General features: G+C 36.7%; 1 protein-coding gene across 16 annotated transcripts in view; it reads left to right on the forward strand.

The window, feature by feature from the left end:
• Window positions 1-20,364, forward strand: part of KIZ (kizuna centrosomal protein) — a 164,519-nt gene that overhangs the window by 93,225 nt on the left and 50,930 nt on the right. For 13 of the 16 annotated variants that reach the window (XM_074317316.1, XM_074317322.1, XM_074317320.1 and 10 more), the window contains 3 exons: window positions 2,964-3,114; window positions 14,025-14,190; window positions 15,077-15,142. In XM_074317316.1, coding sequence (XP_074173417.1) covers window positions 2,964-3,114; window positions 14,025-14,190; window positions 15,077-15,142 — 383 coding nt within the window. The remainder of the gene's footprint in view (window positions 1-2,963; window positions 3,115-14,024; window positions 14,191-15,076; window positions 15,143-20,364) is intronic. The other 3 variants (XM_074317317.1, XM_074317321.1, XM_019717487.2) reach the window with 1 other exon arrangement.

Below are 20,364 nucleotides of genomic sequence, written 5' to 3' on the forward strand. Positions count from 1 at the left end.
TCTTTATGAGAAATATACTGGCTGAATGGACTAGAATATGCTGGTGGCCTGTGAGTACATTTTCCCAGTAGGGAAATTTGTCATGAAACAAAATATAGATGCAAATGTAAATTCATTTACATAGAATCAGTACAAAGGAATTGGGGGCATTATGACATCAGTGAGGTCTGGATGGAACCAAGAGAGGCAAATTGCTGCAGGGGCTTCTACCAAACCAGCCCAAAACCTTAGAATAATTCTGGGAAATTTTTAAGGAAGTTCAAGGATTACAGCGAAGCATCACACTTCAAGTATTGGGAAAAACTAGAGTTAGTAGGTCAGGCAAAGGTTATAACAATTAAGATTTATTAAATAAGGTTCTGAGGGGCGATCAGTTAGCTCAGTTGGTTAGAGTGCGGTGCTCTTAACAACAAGGTTGCCGGTTCGATCCCCACATGGGCCACTGTGAGCTGCACCCTCCACACTAGATTGAAACAACTACTTGACTTTGAGCTGATGGGTCCTGGAAAAACACAAATAAGTAAAAGTTTACAAAAAAAGTAAAAAGAAGAAGGTTCTGAATTGTACCTAGACTTACTTTTATTCCCAAACATTTATTATGAAAATTTCCAAACAGGAAAGTAAAAAGAACTTGGTGTACAGTGAGCATTCATATACCCACCACCCAGATTCTCCATCCTTCCATCCGTCAATCTCAATCTCTTAGTTTTATGTATTTCCAAGTAAATTGCAGACATTAGTACACTTTTTTAAAACTTTTTACTTTGAAAATGTTAAAATATTCACAAAAGGAGATATAACAGTATAATGAAGTCCCATGTACCCATTGCCCAGATCCACCAGTTGTCCACATTTTGCTGGTGTTTTATCTTTCCTTCACCCACACTTTTTTTCTTGAGTAGTTTATAACAAATAACATATTTTACTCACAAATACTTATATCTCTAACATATAAAGATTTAATACATTACTGTTTAACAAAATTCTTTGTTGAATACTGTGTTTCCCCGCAAATAAGACCTAGCCAGACAATCAGCTTTAATGCGCCTTTTGGAGCAAAACTTAATATAAGACTCGATATTATATATTATATTATATTATATTATATTATATTATATTATATTATATTATATATCATATCATATTAATTATATTAAAGACCCGGTCTTATAGTAAAATAAGACCTGGTTTTATATTAATTTTTGCTTCAAAAGACACATTAGAGCTGATTGTCTGGCTAGGTCTTATTTGCGGGGAAACACGGTACCTAGTCCTTTTAAATTTGCTTTGATTATCTCAGAAAGTCTTTTTATATTTGCTTTGTTTGAATCAGGATCCAAATGACATTATCTGTAAACTGATGGTTCCATTCAGATACATGATGATATTCCACGCCAGTTATTTTGGCAAGATGACATCATAGATAGTGCTTGTATTTCTTATTACACTTCCTCCAGCACACAATGTCTGGTCATCCCATCGTTAGTGGTGCTAAGACTAATCCATGGATTTGAGTGTTGGCAGACTGATGCCTCAAATATAAAGTTTACTGTTAAGCAATCACAAAATTATTTCCTAGATGCATTAATTTGGACTCTTAAAATGATGACTTTTCTAACTCATTCGTTTCTTCTGCATTTTGTAGTTGGAAGAACTTTTACCATCAACTACTCGGTAACTTGGAAATGCCTTTTTTTTACCACAAAGACAGGATAAAATGAGTGATTCTGTCCCTTTACTAACCAGTTTTCAGAATAATGAGTTATTGCCCTAGCAGCCTCCAAAGGTTTCTTTGTTTATATTTTTAATTGTGGCAAAATATACATAACATAAAATTTACCATCTTAACTATTGTTAAGTGTACATGTCAATAGTCTTAAGTACATTCATGTTGTTGCGCAACCAATCTCCGGAACTTTTTCATGTTATAAACTGAAATAAACCACTCTCCATTTCTCCCTCCTCCAGCCCCTGGCAATCTCCATTCCACTTTCTCTTTCTATGAGTTTGACTACACTAGGCACCTTGTGTAAGTGGAGTCACACAGTATTTGTCTTTCTGTGACCAGCTTATTTTACTCAGCATAATGTCCTTAACATTCATTCATGTTGTAGCATGTGACAGATTTCTCCTTTTTAAAGATGATCTTTTTTTTTTTTTTTTTTTAAGTCATGGATTTTTATATATTATCTGTGTCAGTCTATTGCAATCATAATTCTTTTTGGTGCTCAAATTGTCCCATCTTTGGCCAATAGGAGCCTCTCCCGGGTAGCCCCTGAAGCTTTTGACATGACTCAGTAGTCTCTGACAGCTTCCTTACTTTCTGATATAACAATGCGTCCCAGGCTCATCTTGTGCAATTCCTGCCCCAGACCTGGAATAGGGAATTTCTCTAAGGTGCCGCCATTCCTTTTAGTATCTAAATACCATAGTCTAGGCAGCAATATAGGCTTAATTTTTAACTCTTTCCTAATAGTATATTAATTTTTTAAATTATAGTAAGAGTATAATAAGGACAAACTGTTGTTAACGTAGAAATGTGATCTATTTTTGTTAACCACATTTAAGAGGAGCCTAGCCAGCTATGCAGTGATTTGAAGCTATAGCATCACACTAGAACACTCAGTGAGCCTTAAAAAATTGTGATGGCTGAGCCACACCCTAGGCCAATTTTACTAGCCTCTATAGGGCACCTAGAGTTTTACAGAGCATCCCAGATGGTTTCACTATGCAGCCAAAGTTAAGAATGCTCATCTAGCAATGAAATCATAACCACAATAAAATAAAAGTTAAAAAAAAAGATACTTGCACTCTAGAAGTTCTCTTAGTCCAGGATAAATTAGGTTCTAGGCTTTTCTGTATAGCTTGTCTTCTAACTTGATTAGGGGGGCTTAAAAAATGTGGGAATCTCATAAGTAACTCAATTTTAAATCTGTAATATGTCCCCTATTTCTGTTTTACAGATCTGAACAAGCACCCACTTCAGGCTTAATGAGGGCACAGTTGGGTCAGTGTGTTGCCACCTTGAAAGAACAGGATAATTCGATCAAAGAAGAGGTACCTAAGCTGTCTGAATCAGTTTCCCTACTCAAAAACATGGACCAGAGGACAAGGGTTAGTCATTTTCAAAAATAGTTTCAAGATGTATAAGGTATTGATTTGAGGACTAGATAAATTCTTTTTTTTTTTTAGTTATTAGTTTCAGATTTACAAAACAATGTAATAGTTAGAGATTTATACCCCTCACAAAGTGATAACTCCCTTCCCCAAATCTACTAACCCTCTGACATTGAATATAGCTGTTACAGTTCTACTGACTCTATTTCTTATGCTGTACTCCATATCCTGTGACTATATGTATATTAAATTATAGTTGACATTCATTATTATTCAGCTTCAGGTATACACTGCAATGGTCAGGCACTTACACTGTCCATGAAGTGGTCTCCCTAATAAGACAAGTGTCCATCGGATACCCTGTAAAATCTTTACAACATTATTGATTGTATTCCCCAAACTGTCCTTTGTATCCCCCTGGCAATCTTGTGGTTACCGATTGTGCTTTCTAATCCTCTTACCTTCTCCCTCACCCCCACTCCACTCCCATCTAGCAACCCTCAGATTTTCCTCTGTATCTCTGAGACTGTTTCTGATTAGTTTGTTCATTTATTCTATTCTTTAGATTCCACATATAAGTGAGATCATATGGTGTTTATCTCTCTCTGTCTGACTTATTTCACTTAGCATAATGTTCTCTAGGCCCATCCATATTGTTGCAAATGGTAAGATTTTATTCTTCTTTATGGCCAAGTAATACTCCATTTTATAAATGTACCACAGTTTCTTAATCCAGTCATCTATCGATGGGCATTACGATTGTTTCCATGTCCTGACTATTGTGAATAGTGCTGCAATAAACATAGGAGTGCATAAATTTTTTCGAATTAGTGTTTTAGATTTCTCTGGATAGATACCTAAGAGTGGAATTGCTGGGTCATAAGGTAGTTCCAAGAGGAAATAGTTACAGTCTTAATGATGATTAATGTATTTGAAAAAGTGATAAGTAATAAGTGAGGTTTTGTGGGGTTTTTTTAACTTTCTGATCTCAGGCCTTTTGCATATTGATTTGTGTAGGAATCTCAGTTCCTTACATAAAGCTAATTCAAGTCCTGGAGGTAACCTAACTAAACATATCTACCACACTATTTTCCAAGGAGCTTGGAAGCATCTTATAGCATTCTAGTTTTCTTTCCCCACTCCGTTCTTTAAAAACACTGTGTGGTTTGTCATTCATGTCAATACAGCAAATACATATTGATCCATTTCTACACCCATGTACCAGCCAGATCTATCGGAGGGAAGGAGATAAATAAAATGTGGCCTCATTCTGGGGAAAGGCATAGTGGGATGCATGTAAAATAAGAAAATGACAAAGAATATAGCCCTTCAGAAAAGGGAGCCAAGCCATCTGGAGAAGCAATGAGAGCAGACTTTATAATGGAAGTAGAGGGGGTGTGAGGGGACTCTTAAAAGACTGACAGGTTTGTTTTGTTTTTTTAAATTAGTTTCAGGTGTAAAAAACAGTGTAACAGTTCGACATTTATACCCCTCACAAAGTGATAACTCCCCTCACCCAATCTACTACCCCTCTGGCATCGTATTTAGCTGTTACAATTCTGCTGATTCTATTCTCTATGCTGTACTCCACATCCTGTGACTATATATATATATATATATGTATATGTATATGTATACATATATATGTATATGTATATATATATACATATATATATACATATGCATATGTATATTAAATTATAGTTGGCATTCATTATTATTCAGCTTCAGCTTCAGGTGTACACTGCAATGGTCAGGCATCTATACTGTCCATGAAGTGCTCTCCCTAATAAGACAAGTGTCCATCAAATACCCTACAAAATCTTTAAAATGTTATTGATTATATTCCCCAAACTGTCTTTCATATCCCCATGCCTATATGGTTATTTAATCTATGACAACAGAAAGAAGAATTTACATTGGGGTAAAGACAGTCTGTTTAATAAATGATGCTGAGAAATCTGGACAGACACATGCACAAAAATGAACCTGGACCACCTCTTTATGCCATATACAAGAATAAATTCAAAATGGATTAAAGACTTAAATGTAAGATCTGAAACCATAAAACTCTTAGAAGAAAATACAGGAAGTAATAAAAATATTACTCTTAGTAATATTTTTACTGATGTATCCCCTCGGGCAAGGGAAGTAAGAGAAAAAATAAACATATGGGATTACGTCAAACTAAAAAGTTTTTTCACAGCAAAGGAAACCATCAATAAAACAAAAAGACATCCTACTGAATGGGAGAAGACATTTGTCAATGATAATCTGATAAGGGGTTAATATCCAAAATTTATGAAAAACTCATTCAACTCAATACCAAAAAAAACCACCCAATTAAAAATGGGCAGAGGATATGAAGAGACATGTCTCTAAAAAGGACATACAGATGACCAACAGACATATGAAAAAATGCTCAACCTCATTAATCATTAGAGAAATCCAAATAAAAACCACAATGAGATACCATCTCACTCCGGTCAAAATGACTATCATCAATAAATCAACAAACAACAAGTGCTGGCGAGGATGTAGAGAAAAGGGAACCCTCCTGCACTATTGGTGGGATTGCAGATTGGTGCATCCACTATGGAAATCAGTATGGAGGTATCTCAAATGGAACTACCTAATGACTCAGAATTCCACTCTTAGGTATCTGTCCAGAGAAATCCAAAACACTAATTCGAAAAAAATTTATGCACCCCTATGTTTATTGCAGTGCTATTCACAATAGCCAGGACATGGAAACAATCGAAATGCCCATCGGTAGATGACTGGATTAAGAAACTGTGGTACATTTATACAATGGAGTATTACTCGGCCACGAAGAAGAATGAAATCTTACCATTTGCAACAATATGGATGGACTTAGAGAACATTACTGCTAAGTGAAATAAGTCAGACAGAGAAAGACAAATACCATATGATCTCACTTATCTGTGGAATCTAAAGAAAAGAATAAATAAACTAATCAGAAACAGTTTCAGAGATACAGAGAAAAAAACTGAGGGTTGCTATTATAGATGGGAGGGGGGTGGGGATGAGGGAGAAGGTGAGGGGATTAGAAAGTACAAATTGGTAACCAGAAGACTGACAGGATTTTGACAGTCAAAGAATACAGGGTAGGGTGACAGGGAAGGGCTGTTATGAGCCAAAGAACAGACCCGGGAAAGCCAACATGTATTCAGGAAATGGAGTTGGGAGTCATTTTCTGTGGCTGATGTGTGGCTCCAGGCTGGAGATGGTGGGCAAGAAAGTCCAAGGTCGTCCGGGCCAATTGTGCAGTGTCCAGCCCAGGCTAGGGAGCTTGTGTTTAGTTTACTAGATCTTGGAAAGCCTGGGAGCCGTTTGAACAGGATTTATAAGATTCTGCATTGCCTTAGGGAATTTCATCTGCTTAGATTAGGATTGAGACCATGGAGGAGGAAACCCTGCAGATGTTCAGACAAGACAAGGAGGGGCCTGACTTAGGAGCTGGTGCACAGGGACAGTATGAAGATACTGAACAGAAAATGGAAACTGATGGAGCAAATTCCCAAGGGAAGCCCAAGGGGAGGAACCCGAAGCCCAGATTTAGAGCATTCTCATCATAGTCTGTCTTTATCTAGAAAAGCCATAGTCAAAGAGATGGTCTTTCTTCTCCTAAATTTAATAATGTCTTATGGGTTTGACTTATTTCAAATTATGTTTTTCCATCTATATACATAAATATAGGGTTTTCTGTCTTTGGTCCTTTTTAACTTTTTATTTGCATCATGCACATAGTTCAAGGATTCTACACGTGCCCCTCCTGGAGGCAAGCAAGCCTTGCCATTTCTGTCTCGAAGTCACACACTTGTGTCGCTGTGTGGTGCAGAGCTCCTGCCATTGTTTCTCAAGCCTTTCAGAGCGCCTTCAGTCCTTCTCAAGCCCCACCCTTTTCCTTGCCCCCTAAATTAAAAGAGAGTAGAAGATCTTTTTTAAAGCATACCAAACATACATACATAGAGTGATAAAATGAACCTACCAATCCCATGCCTACCAACGCAAATTCACATACAGTATGTTGTTACCATTGTACCATATTTGTTTCATCTTCCTTCTTTCCCCCTTTTCCTACTTCCCCTCTCCCTTTCTCCTCCTTCTCTCATCTTCTTTTTCTCCCCTTTTCATTTCCCCTTCTCTCCCTTCTCCTGCCCTTTCTCGCCTCTCTCCCTTCCTTTTCTCCCTCTCCTTCTCTTCCTTCTTCCTCCCCCCTCTCTAGCCTTCTTCCTCCCCCCTTTCCTTCTTGTATAATAAATTATTGCAGCTATAGATACAGCCCCCAATGTGCCTCTCAAGAATCCCGTGCTCCTTTTTAAAAATAACCTTTTGTGCATCCTTCCTGCACACATTTTCATTTTGCGGTATTATGTGTGCCTCAGTAAAAACAGTTTTGTTTTGGTTGAGATATGATACCGTTTATATGAATGTTCTTTAAGAAAGAACAATGTTCTTTAGGAATAACAGAACCTGTGTTTTTAGACCCATTCCATATCTGTTTATAAATGTAGATCTTAAAAGGTTTTTTCAGGCTTCCTTGTCCATTTTATTTATTACTGTTTTGTAACAACATTGTTTTCCATTCATGTTCACTTACAAGTACATCACATCTCAGCTGTGTCAAGGGTGAAATAAGCATTGGTCAAATGCCTTTTACTATTTAATCATCTGTTTTTTGTTTTTTTGTTTTTTTTAAAGTGTGTTGTTTATATTAGAAAACATATTCCAAGTTCTAGACAATGAATCCAATCATAATTTTTCAAATAATAACTCCATTATTAATGACGGGGCTGCCCAACTAATAATTAAAGAATCGGATGATATTCTGCTTTGTTCCTTTTTAAATCATCGTAATCTCATCTTAGTGACAATCATAAAAATTGCCAATAAATTAATGACAAAATCTATCCTTAAAGATGGAAGTAAGCAAGCAGGTTCACAAACTGTTAGGTTGTGACTGAAGAAATGTATAGCTCCAAAGAACAATGTTACCAAAATGACATGGGCAAGGCATGCCTTGCAAGCTTTAGGACAAAATGCTTTTGTGGTTTCCAGGACTGGTTTCACATCATTCTTTTACAATTTACAATTTACTAAATTTAGAATTTAGTAAATAGTATAGGTTAAATATTTCTCTGTAGATAAAATTCTTAAAAGTAAGAGATTTTTAAAATTTAAGAAAGCTCTACTAGCACTTACTTGGTTAAGAGTCTAATGAAGCTCAGAAATGTTTACTTTGATCTCTTGGGTAAATGGCTAATTAAACAGCCACATGTAAATGATGTTTACCTGTGGGTCCCCTTGCTGTCAGCATGAGTCAATCTGTCTCTTGAGTAAATACATCATTAAAACCCCGAAACTGAAACTCGGATTATGTCCCCTTGAGACTAGATAAGATCCACAACACCCGCATAACCTATTAGGCAATTACATAATTGAGCTGCATGTTTTAAATCAGAAAAATTTGTAATTACTTTATGTGAAAAATGAGTTGGGTGCTTCATTAAAATACAAAGTGCCTTAATACTGCTTTTCTCCTAAGTGATGTCTGTTTCCACCCAGGAAAACTCCAGGCAAAGCAGGTGTAGAGTAGGTCGGTCTGGTGCTTCCACCACACACACATCAGACAGACATGTGACTAATCACAGAAATCCCTCCACCTCTCCCTAAATGAAGTGGTGATTTCTTATTCTTATCTCTCGAATACTTATTTGCTGGCTCATAAGAATACTTTCCCTTTATTTTAATGCTACGTAGATAAAATCCCCTTCCTCTTCTATAACTTTGATGTAACTTAAGTGATAATGCTTGCATTTCTCTTTAAACACTGAAAAATTACTTCTGGTAAGCAAGAGGAAAGTTCTTGAGGAAGTGTCAGTTAAATCTGTATTTTAGGGGGAAATGTTATCATTTGTCTACATCCATGATTTTTAATTCTCATGCCTTTCTGTATCTGCATTAATACCATGTTTTCCTGAAAATAAGACCTAACTGGAAAATAAGCCCTAGCATGATTTTTCAGGATGACATGCCCTGAACATAATCCCTAATGCATCTTTGGAGCAAAAATTAATCCCGTGTTTCCCCGAAAATAAGACCTAGCTGAACCATCAGCTCTAATGCGTCTTTTGGAGCAAACATTAATATAAGACCTGGTATTAAATTTATTATATTATATTATGTTATATTATATTTATTTTATTATATTATATTATATTATATTATATTATATTATATTATACCCAGTCTTAGATTATATTAAAATAAGACTGGGTATTATATTATGTCATATTATACCCGGTCTTATATTAAAATAAGACCGGGTCTTACATTAATTTTTGCTCCAAAAGACGCATTAGAGCTGATGGTCTGGCTGGGTCTTATTTTCAGGGAAACACAGTAGCACTGATCTACATATAGAAGGGATTTCAGTTTTATTAAATGCTTTCATTTAATAAAGTTAACATTAACTTTTTTTTTGTATTTGTACCACTCATCACAAAAACCGTTTTTTTTTCGAGCTGACATGTTTTCTTTAAAAAACTAGCAGGGAGAAAACAAACTTGGAATGTTAAACAAAAAGAAGAAGAGAAAACTGCCTGCTGTCTGACTCTCCATATTTAACCTTTTGACATGGTGGTGTATGGTTTTTAATATTTAATATATTGACATGAGTTGTACTGTTTGTGTATATATCTTCTTTTTTCCCCACTTGTCACAAGTGAACTTCCTTTCATACCACCACATGTTCTACATCACTTCAAATGGCTGCCCAGAGACCCCTGTATGGATATTCCACTGTCTCTTTAACCAGGCTCCTATTCTTGAGCATTTAAGTTGTTTTTAATTTTTTTCCTGTAGTAAAAAAGTTTCAAAGAACATTTGAGCAATTCAGTTTTTACAAATATCATGCCACTTCTTTAGAATAAATTCTTACATGTAAAGTTGTTGGGTCAAAGAGTTTGTGCATCTGTCAGGCATTTGCTGTGCACTGCCAGGTCTCACTCTGGAAGGGTCATCAGAGTTACCAGGAATGGATGAAAATATCATTTCGCTGAGCGCTTTATGAAACTGGATACTATCAACTTTTTTTTTTTTTGAGCACCAAATGGAGAAATGCAAATGACATCCAATTTTTTTGTTCATTTGACCTTTATATTATAATTGAGGTCAAACTTTTCCCCTACCTATTTATTAGCCATTTGTATTTCTTCTTTTATAATTTGCTAGTTCATGTTCTTTGCTCATTTTTCTATTAGGTTAGTAATATTTTTTCTTATTGACTTGTAAGAACTCTTTTTTTATAAATTTGTACAATTCGTTGCAATATTTTGAGCCGTTTGATTTTCAACTTTTATTTTTCTTAATGGTGTTTTGGACACAAAGTCTTTTCCATTAATATCTTTATTTATCTATTTATGCATTTGAGTATTACAATTGATAAGTTTCTGGATGTAAAGTAAGAGTCAGCCTTCATGACTCAGGTTCTTGACCTAGCAAGATCCATATTTAAACTGAACTTTGAGAAAAATTCGAGTAGAATTGAGCCAATAATTCTAGGTATCCTGCTAAGTGTAATTCATAGGACACTTTATCTTTCTTAAGATCTGAAATATGGAGGTATCACCACTGGTCATTTTGCAAACAGTATGTGCTTTAGCATTCAATTTCTGAATCTTTTCTGCTGGCTCCTGGGAAGGCAGAAAAGTGAAGGCAGAAAAGTTTGTTGGAATTGACTTGGGCTTCAGACTGCTAAGAACAGTGAGACAGTCTCCAGTCTTCCCTCCTTGCCTCCAAATGCATGAAATCAAAGAGAGCTTTTATTAGCTAACAGATAAGTTGGAACCAGTGCACAGTCTGTTCATAAGCATTATCAGAAGGCCCATGGTAAAATTGTCTGGTGGCATTTTTCAGAGAGCTCCGTTTTGCAGAGTGCTTTCAGACACAGCGTGAGATGTGTAAAGCAGCTTGTTCACTCTTCTCTGGACTTTTGTTCCATTGCTGGTATGGGTTAGTGTTGTCAGTCTTAGACTGCAAACTCCTTCAAATTAGGTGCTTATTTAGAAACACACCTTTATAAAAGATCTACAAACAATATAGATGTTTTTCCTGACTCTGCACAAGTTGTTTTTGACTAGAAACCTTCTGACCATTCCGTGTCTGAGATTGACTTTGTTTCAGCCCTTGCTTTTCATTATTCCTTGCTTGGTAGAGACTTGTATTGTGGATTCCTTTACGATGGATGATGACCCATTGGGCAGATCTGCTGCTCTCTCTGTTGACTCCATGGTCCAGTAGAAGTCAATCCAACCATTCCATGTTGTAATTTGATCATTCATCAAAATTCTTATAGATATAAAATACTCATCTTTGAGAAATTATACAAAGAATTATCTTAAAAGATGAGTCTTTTTATAAATGTCTCTATCAAAAAAGTAAAAACATCCTAGAGATATGAATAATGAGTAGTGAAGATAAATGAGATAAAATACATGAAATAAATGAAAACCTGCAGTATGCTAACCACTTTACTTACCTCACCATGGTAAAAAAAGGCTCAGTGTAGAACTGTTGGCTGTGGTGACATTTTTATCAAGTATACAAGAACTTATTAGAAAGATATTTGCAGTATTATTATAACATTTTATTCTGTGTTCTTTTGAAGCCCAGTTGGAACCCAGCTAAAGCGAAAGAGAGTCTAATATGAAAGGGATATGTTAAACAGTGAGATAAATTGTGTGTCATCACTGAGAGACTTGTGAGAAGTTATGAGTCGTTGATAATCCAGTTTCCGTTGTCTGCAAATTCTACAGGACAAAGTGTGGAAAGCTTCAACAGTCCTTTAACAATTTTCTTTTTAAAATGTGTGTTAAGATAGTGGCTATTATGAAGTCATGCCAAGAAGTTATTAGTTATAGCTATTGCATTAGGTAATATGAGGGAGAAATACATACTTGAAGTAATTTCAGAAAGTTCGGATTATTTTAAATGTCAGAAAGAGGAAATTGTAGATTTCACTACAGAATTTGGGCCAATTCTTTTTGTTCATATTCTAAAATGCTTTTCATATACCCAGATTATTGGGCCCACAGAATACAAGCTTAACTCTCTGTGGGGACAGCCTAGATCAGGATGGATAGATATCTAGAAACAAGACACATCAGGATACTCTGAAGAGCACACTGATGGTTGAGAGATGGTGGAGCTGGTACTACTCTTCACCCCTCTCTTCCTGGACAGATTCTGGAAGTAGGTGCAGAGCAGTGGTCCATGTGGGCAGCTGAGATTTGGGCTCAATGGCAGCCAGTGATGGACGCCAGCCTGAGCTTCAAGGGCAGGGCTCTATACTTAACCCCAGTCTGCAGAAACAGAGATACTGTGCAGATCATCCCAACAGAGAATTATCACAACTGGAGTAAAATCCAGGGACTACTTTATACAAATAGAGGAAAAGCTCCTAGTTACTATAGAACTGGACCTCAGACAGGTCCTGGCTGCAAGGCTAACTTGACACCAAGTCCTTTGTCTGAGGCAACTAGAACTCCTTAAATCCCCTAAAATCAGCTGCTTCAGTGTCTAGGAAGGGCCGCAGGCCCAGGAGGCCAGGCAGTCCTAGGGAGAGCAAAGGGCAGGAGCTTTGCAGGGATATCAAGGCTGATGGCAGTGGTCTTGTGTGTTCAAAGTCAAACTTGCAAGCCCAATTCTTCCGCATTCTGCCTCAGTGATTCTCCCTGTCTGGGCATTTTTGCCTTCTTTCATGTAAATTACAAGGAATGATTATTATCTTCCCCCTTGCTCACTAGATAATTATGTTGCTACCGCTTCACTTTTGGACTTATGATGACCTGTGAGGCTTTGTCCAGTTCATTTCTTCATATTAATGTGTAGAGTCTCATCTCCATTTCCCACAGGTTAGGTTGGACACGGCCCTGTATTTACTGCTGTTGTCAGATACCAGTGAAAGGTCAACACCACCGACAAGGTCTCCTTTCCCAACCGCCTGAGCACATCATCACTTCCCAGTAGGAAGTGAGAGAGAAACATACACTCTGGCAGCAGGACAATGTTATCATTGATTGTTTTACTCTTGCTACCAGTGTATTTTTAGGAGTGCTGACCTGGAAATTAAGAGACATGGGTATTAACCTGTCCTGTAATTGCCACTTTTTCTCAACCTCTCAAGTTGGCTGTGATAAAATCTCTGCCCACCTCGATACCCAGGACACATGAGGTTATATGGGTAAGACAGTTTAGTGCCCTTTGAAAACAGATAGGCAGTGTGGCAGATAAGTTCCCCTAGCTCCACAGCAGACTTAGTAGCAAAATGCAGAGCATCTATATTCTCGATTGAAGATTATGGTTTAGAACAAGGTCAGTTCTCTTTCTGCTTAGTGTCTCCTCCTCAGCCACCAAGTTTTTCTCCAGTCTTCCCATTTGGGGGATGTTCAGAGGCCATTTGTAGAAGGACAGGTATACCATGAGGTCACATTTTTCCAGATCTCTTTCTCAATTCAAACCAATGGATTCATGCAATGAAAGAGAAAAATCTTTGATAAACCAGCCTAGATTAACAGAGGTGGTCATATCTCATACACATGTTTGACAAGTAGAAGAACACTTCTGCATTACATAAGATTCAGTCCTCAAAAAAAATGAATTATTTCTAGTGTAAGTTGTTGTAAAGAATTAAATTCTGCCGGAAAATAATCAGATGTTATTTTATCTTTAAGACATTTTAATTTTAGTTAAATGTCAGGAAGCAAATTAAATCCTAAGTAAAGCTTAACCTAAAATTATATTTGAAGCCTGGGTCTTGAGACCAAGGGGAATGTAGCTACAATTTGTTTTTATTTCTTTGTGCTTTCTTTTAAACACTGTAGGCAACAGCATTATTGAAAAGAGCCCTTACAGAAGAGTGTGAAGCTAGGTCAGCTGTTCACAGTAATGAATTATCTTGCAACTTGCCATCTATTCTGAATGACAATAGTGAAATAAAGGAAGCAAAACCGGCTCTGTGGCTCAGCAGTGTTCTTACAAGGGAACAAGGTACTATTGTTAAGCGGTCTATCCATAGCAAAAATGCATTCAGAGCCAACCCAACACCCTCTCTCAAGGTACACCTATAAAATAAAGCAGACTAGAGAATACTTCTGATCTTAATATGCATAATATGTTATTTGTTTTATACCACCTTCTGATAAATACATGATTTTGTTTAGTCTAACAAGAACAGGAAACCTAATTATAGGTCTGCAGTTCTGCTGAATTTCCAATAAAGTTTTTATAAGTTATGAAATCTTAAAAACTAATCACTTGGCAGTAGATCATTTTGATCAACCTACTAAGATGAAGACGTGTCCATTAAAATGATTCCATAAAGAACTTCACATAAAGTACTATGAAGTTTTTGATATCACTTAATAGAATTTACTCATAACTTATACACATTCTTTTTAATTATAATACAACCTTATAAAAATCTGAACAGATGAATAAGAATCAATGAATTTATGCCCCCCAAAATTTGAAAACCAGTTTTTAGTATCCAGAATTGTGATTACTTCAGCATTACTGTAACGGCATGACAGTAAACGGCTGTAGGGTTATTTCCAAGAGAGCTATGAATTGCTCAGGATGTGTTCAGAAGTTGATATGCATGCACAGGATTTGAGGCTCACTTGTTTTAAGCCCCACTCAAACTTCATAGATGTCAGGCTAAATTATTTTGCATGAAAACAACATCAAGAAAACTTAGTTTTAGAATAGGTTTCCTTTTAGGAATAGTACTATTTCAGACAAGGAATGAACTAACCAAAAAAAGGAGGTGGGGAGGTAGTGAAAATAAGAGGAAGGGAAGTTAAAAAAAAAAAAAGACCTAGTCCATAACTATAACCCTGAAATACATTTTTATTATCATATGTTTGGTTTTTAGAAGTTTCGAGTGACCATGGTGACGAGAGCAAGGAAGAAAGCATGGCAGTAAAGATTCCAATCACAGGTAAAGTTATGGTTGCCTGAGAGTTTCAAACACAGGATTCAACCTTCCTACATAATCAGAACATTCTAGGTTGGTGGTTTGTGGACTCTGCTCAGAGCAGGTATGTTCTAACTGCTGCATATTGGAGCAGGAGGTTAAGCATCAGAGCACATAATCATAACCTGCAAACTAAGGTGGAAAATAACCGTGTCTATTGAATTCTTCCTAATCATGTTGCACATTTACACATGTGAGCATCCCCTATCACGTAGCCTTTCAGCACCTGCGTCTGTGTGAAAAGGTCAATCTCCAAGGGGAACACCCAGTCATTATATGGCAAACCACCGATGTTTCTGATTTCACTCTTTTCTTTCCCGTGATAATTAAATGTGTATCATTAAAATAAGAGCAGAGAAAAAAAGTGCCACACAGGAAGCTTTCTTGTGCCGGAGTCACAAAGCCTGTCTGATAATTTAAAATTTTTAGCAATAAGGTTTCATCAAGACCTATTAAGATTTCTGCACATGTGTTAGGCTTGTTTAGATGAAATCTGAATATCATTACTTTTTTCAGTTTTGGAATATCAACAGCAGCAATTAGTATTCTGAACAGAGTTTTATTTGTCGTACATCTAAATTTAGTAGTACCTTATTTTGTAAAGTGGCGTGCTATTTCATTATAAATTCAAAGGTCTGACTTTAAATATTTATACAAGTAAATACACCATTGCACTGAGGTACTGAGGCATGCATCTGCATATGTGGTAGTTGTGTTGTTTATATGCAGAAAGGAATGGCTTTCTTTTATGGCCATACAATTCATGGCCTGATGATTAATTTTTTAAAGCCATGTTTCTATGATGAACTCTGGTTTTGAAAAAGTAGTTTATAGTAGAGCAATTATTGTATATATTCTGCATCAGTTAATATTTCACTCCAAAATACAGAGGTTTTCTCTTAAACATTTCCCAGTGATATGTTTATTGCATTTTTGTTCTTCATTTTGAGAAAACTCTGGTAGAGTTCCCTCTTTTTCTTTTTTCCTTTTGTTAAATAGAAATGTAAATGGTCACAAATTATAAATAACCAATAAGTCATTTGGATGATTTTCTTTTGCATTTACCTTTGGATGCAGAAGTATCTAATGACCTCTGAATTGATTTCAGTTAAAATAGTAACGGTTTATTGGGGAGAAACCAGGAAGTGGCCTAGTTGCCCATTCTTACTTGTCTTTTAAGTATTCTTTCCTTTGCTGCAAGTAGATGACTCTCCTCAAAATTCATGCAAATACTATTTTCTCATAGAATTTTTTATTGAGGAATAATTGACATATAACACTATATTAGTTTCAGGTGTACAATGTAATAATTCAATATTTGTATACATTGCACAATGATCACCACAGTAAGTCTAGCTAACATTCATCATCACACATAGTTACAAAAAATATTTTTGCTTGTAATGAGAACTTTTAAGATTTACTCTCCTAGCAATGTTCAAATATGCAATAGTGTTATTAACCTTAGTTACCTCCCCGTGACTTATTTATTTTATAACTAAGATTTATACTTTTTTTTGGCCTTTTTTAAAATTTATTTTTCAATTACAGTTGATATGCAATATTATATTAATTTCCGGTGTATAACATAGTGATTAGACAGTTATATAACTTAGGAAGGGATCACTCTGATAAGTCTAATACCCCCGACACCATAGGTAGTTATTACAATATTATTGACTATATGCTGTACTTGCTGTAAAACTAGCAATTTGTACTTCTTAATCCCTTTCACCTTTTCACCTATCCCCAACACTCCTCCCATCTGGCAACCATCAATTTGTTCTCTGTATGAGTTTGTTTCTGTTTTGTTTGTTCGTTTACTTTGTTTTTAGATTCCACATATAAGTGAAATCATATGGTGATTTGTCTTTCTCTGTCTGACTTATTTCACTTAGCATAATACCCTCTAGGTCCATCCATGTTGTTGCAAATGGTAAGATTTCATTCTTTTTTATGGCTGAGTAATATTCCACTGAATATACATACCACATATTTTTTATCCAACTGTCTGTTAATGGAAACTTAGGTTCTTCTATATTTGGGCTATTGTAAATAATGCTGCAATGAAGATAGGAATGCATATATTTTTTTTGAATTAGTGTTTTGGATTTCTTCAGATAAATACCCAGAAGTGGAATTGCTAGATCATAAGGTAGTTCTATTTTTAATTTTTTGAGGAACGTCCATATAGTTTTCCATACTGGCTGTACCAATTTACAGTCCCACTAACTGTGCACAAGGATTCCCTTTTTTTCATACCCTCGTCAACACTTTTTGTTTGTTGATTTATTTGTAATGGCCATTCTGACAGGTGTGAGGTGATACCTCATTGTGGTTTTAATTTGCCGCAAATTTGTACCTTTTGATCCCCTTCACTCATTTCACCCACCTCCCACCCGCTGCTTCTGGCAACCACCAATTCTAGCTCATAGAATTTCTTTATAAGAGAAGGCATAATTAAGTACCAGAGTTTCAAATTTTTCTTCATGCAGAAAGAGGGGTGATGAGCCTAGAAGTAATAGGGCTATTTGCCATTAAGATTTTTAAAGAAATTGTAATTCCAACCTGCCATCCATCTATCGGTAGTAGGCAGTTTAAAAACAAAATGCTTTGTGCTTGTTACATGCCAAAGTATTAGACATAAAATAACTTGGGAGACAAGGGAAAAAAAACCTTTCAAAGCCGTTTACTTTTTTCGAGTATTGCTGTTCTGACCTTGCCAGCAACCACACTGTCTTCGTTCTTTGCTCCCCACCCACTGGACCTCCCAGGAAGTTAATGTTTGAGGCCCTCATTCACTTTGGCTCTGCTTAATACTATTGTTGTGTCTGTCATTGAAGCTACTTTGATCTCTAAGTTCTTGACCATCATTTCTTTATTACATTTTTGTATCTTTTGTCATAATTATTTGTAGATTTGGCCTTTGGTAAAGCAAGGCAAGTGTACAGTTTGATTTAAGATAGATCCTGCTTCCTCCTTTATAATACTTCTGTTGAGGCTTTCCTGTTTGTATGGGCTGCATTCTTTCTAGAATATTCCAAAGAAAAGGAATATTTCAGAGGCTGTCCTCTGGAAGTTGAGGAGATGTGGCAGTTGAGCCTGGGCTTTGGCATCAGCCATCAGTGTCTGCTTTTTACTCCCTGCTCATTTCTTCATCTCTCTGAGCCTCTGTATTGGAAAATTAGATATACATAGTACCTGGCAAGATTGTCTTAAAGTTCAAATAAGGTCATGTGTATTAAAGTCCCAAACATGTATGAAACACTCATACATGTTAGCTATGATTCTACTAATAATATTCATGTGACTGTTAGTAGTAGTATTGGTCTTATGCACTGGCCCCATTTCAAACCAGTGACATCTAGTTAAAAGGAACCTCACAAAACAAACTCAAGAGGAAAATCAGCAGGGGCGATAGGGGTGTTGTGCCACAGGAAGAGTAAGCCTGAAATGAGTCCTGGAAGGGCGCCTGGACACCGCCAGCCTGTTTGTTATTCTGACAGCTGCTTGCCTTCCTGAGTTGCAGTGCTGCTCTAATTCCTCATAGACCATGCTTCCTGATAGTACCACTAAATGAGTTTCTGCAAGAAATTTCCACTTGAGAACTCAAGTGATGATTTGAATCCAGAAGGATGTTTACTTATCAAAAAAACTTGAAGAGAGTTCCATGCACCTTTTGGAACTTCTAATTAGTCCCATAAAGAAACTCTTGAAGAGGAATCACAAAAAGCTGATGAAGTGGCTACTGCTGGGTGGTCTCTCTGGTCAAGGCCCAGCTGTCTGTGCCTGATGTGCACACATGTGAGGACGTTGCAGGGTTCCTGATCACCAGGTGACAGTCCTCCCTACTGTGCCGCCTCAGAAGGTTGATGATCTGATGCAGCTTTTTCCCAGATGTGATGTGTGCGGTACTCCACCTAGAAGATACTGCAAGGAATACATATCTTGTGGCTAAACCCTGGTCTGGTCTCTCTCTTCCTCTGCAGCATGCACAACACACAGGAGCATGTTGAAGACTTTTAGGTACTGTCAGTAAATGAACTATTTAAAAGTGTGAACCTAGAGTCAAATAACTTACTTTCTATTTGAAAATGGAATCCTTCCTATAAACAGCCAACAGAATTAGTGTTCTGTGGAACATGTTTTGGAAAATATACACACATGTGGAACGTTTTTTAAAACCTTAAGTCTAATGAGGGCATCAGTTTTCTCAACTAAAATTATCATCAACGTTCTCCTGTGGTTCCTTTTTGTGGGGACCTCCCTTGTGGATGAGATTGCTTTATAATGACTCTTAGGGCTGGCTGCTTTAGTGTAACTAAACCTAAATGATGCTATGATTGAAATTTACTTGTCTAAGCTGCTTCCCAAACTGATCACCAGCAGGTTACAATGGTGGGGAAACACACTTCTTCAGTGTGGGTCCTTCTGTGTGACTTTATTTGCTTTGCAGCTGTCTCAGAAGGGATATAGTGGAAAAAAAAAAGAGGCCGAGGTAAAATGCATGCCAGGCACCTTGAGGTCGGGCAGAATGCTCTGAGGTTATACCCCTTTCAGAATAATGGGGGCCCTGGGGAAGTTTAACCTGAGAAGGGCACAAAAGCTGTCTTTAAATATTTGTAGGGCTGCTATGTAGAAGGCAGAACGTTAACTGAGCATAATTATAGAGTGTAGCTCAGGGGGCCCTGTTTGTGAGTGTTGCAGGGATGGAATTCACAGCTCAATAATGGAAAAACTTTCTAGCTCTTCATATCAGCAAAACTAAACTGAATGTCTTCCAGGTGTGAGATTCTGTGTTGGATGCTTGAACCATGGTGGGAACTTACTCTCTAGAGGGGCACTATGGAAGGAATTCTCATTTCTAGGAATTCTGACTTACTTTCTAATGCTAAGAGACTGTGATTCTCAGTCCATATTAAAGAAATCAAACATGCCAACTTTCTCATTTCTTAATTTTCCTTTCTTATTTGTGTATCACCCCCACACATAGGTCTTTTTGGAAGAGGGGCACATCCTTATAGAGTTTGCTGTCACTCTGAAGGCATCTGCTTTGTTAACCATCATTATGAAGAGTGTGAGTTTCATAACTTTTGCTCCTGTAATCTGTACTAAAGTATGCAGTGGTACTTCAGTTTTCGAATGTAATCCGTTCCGGAAGACCATTCGAGTTCTGAAACATTCGA

Source organism: Rhinolophus sinicus, linkage group LG13, assembly GCF_036562045.2.
Source record: "Rhinolophus sinicus isolate RSC01 linkage group LG13, ASM3656204v1, whole genome shotgun sequence".
Lineage (NCBI taxonomy): Eukaryota > Metazoa > Chordata > Mammalia > Chiroptera > Rhinolophidae > Rhinolophus > Rhinolophus sinicus.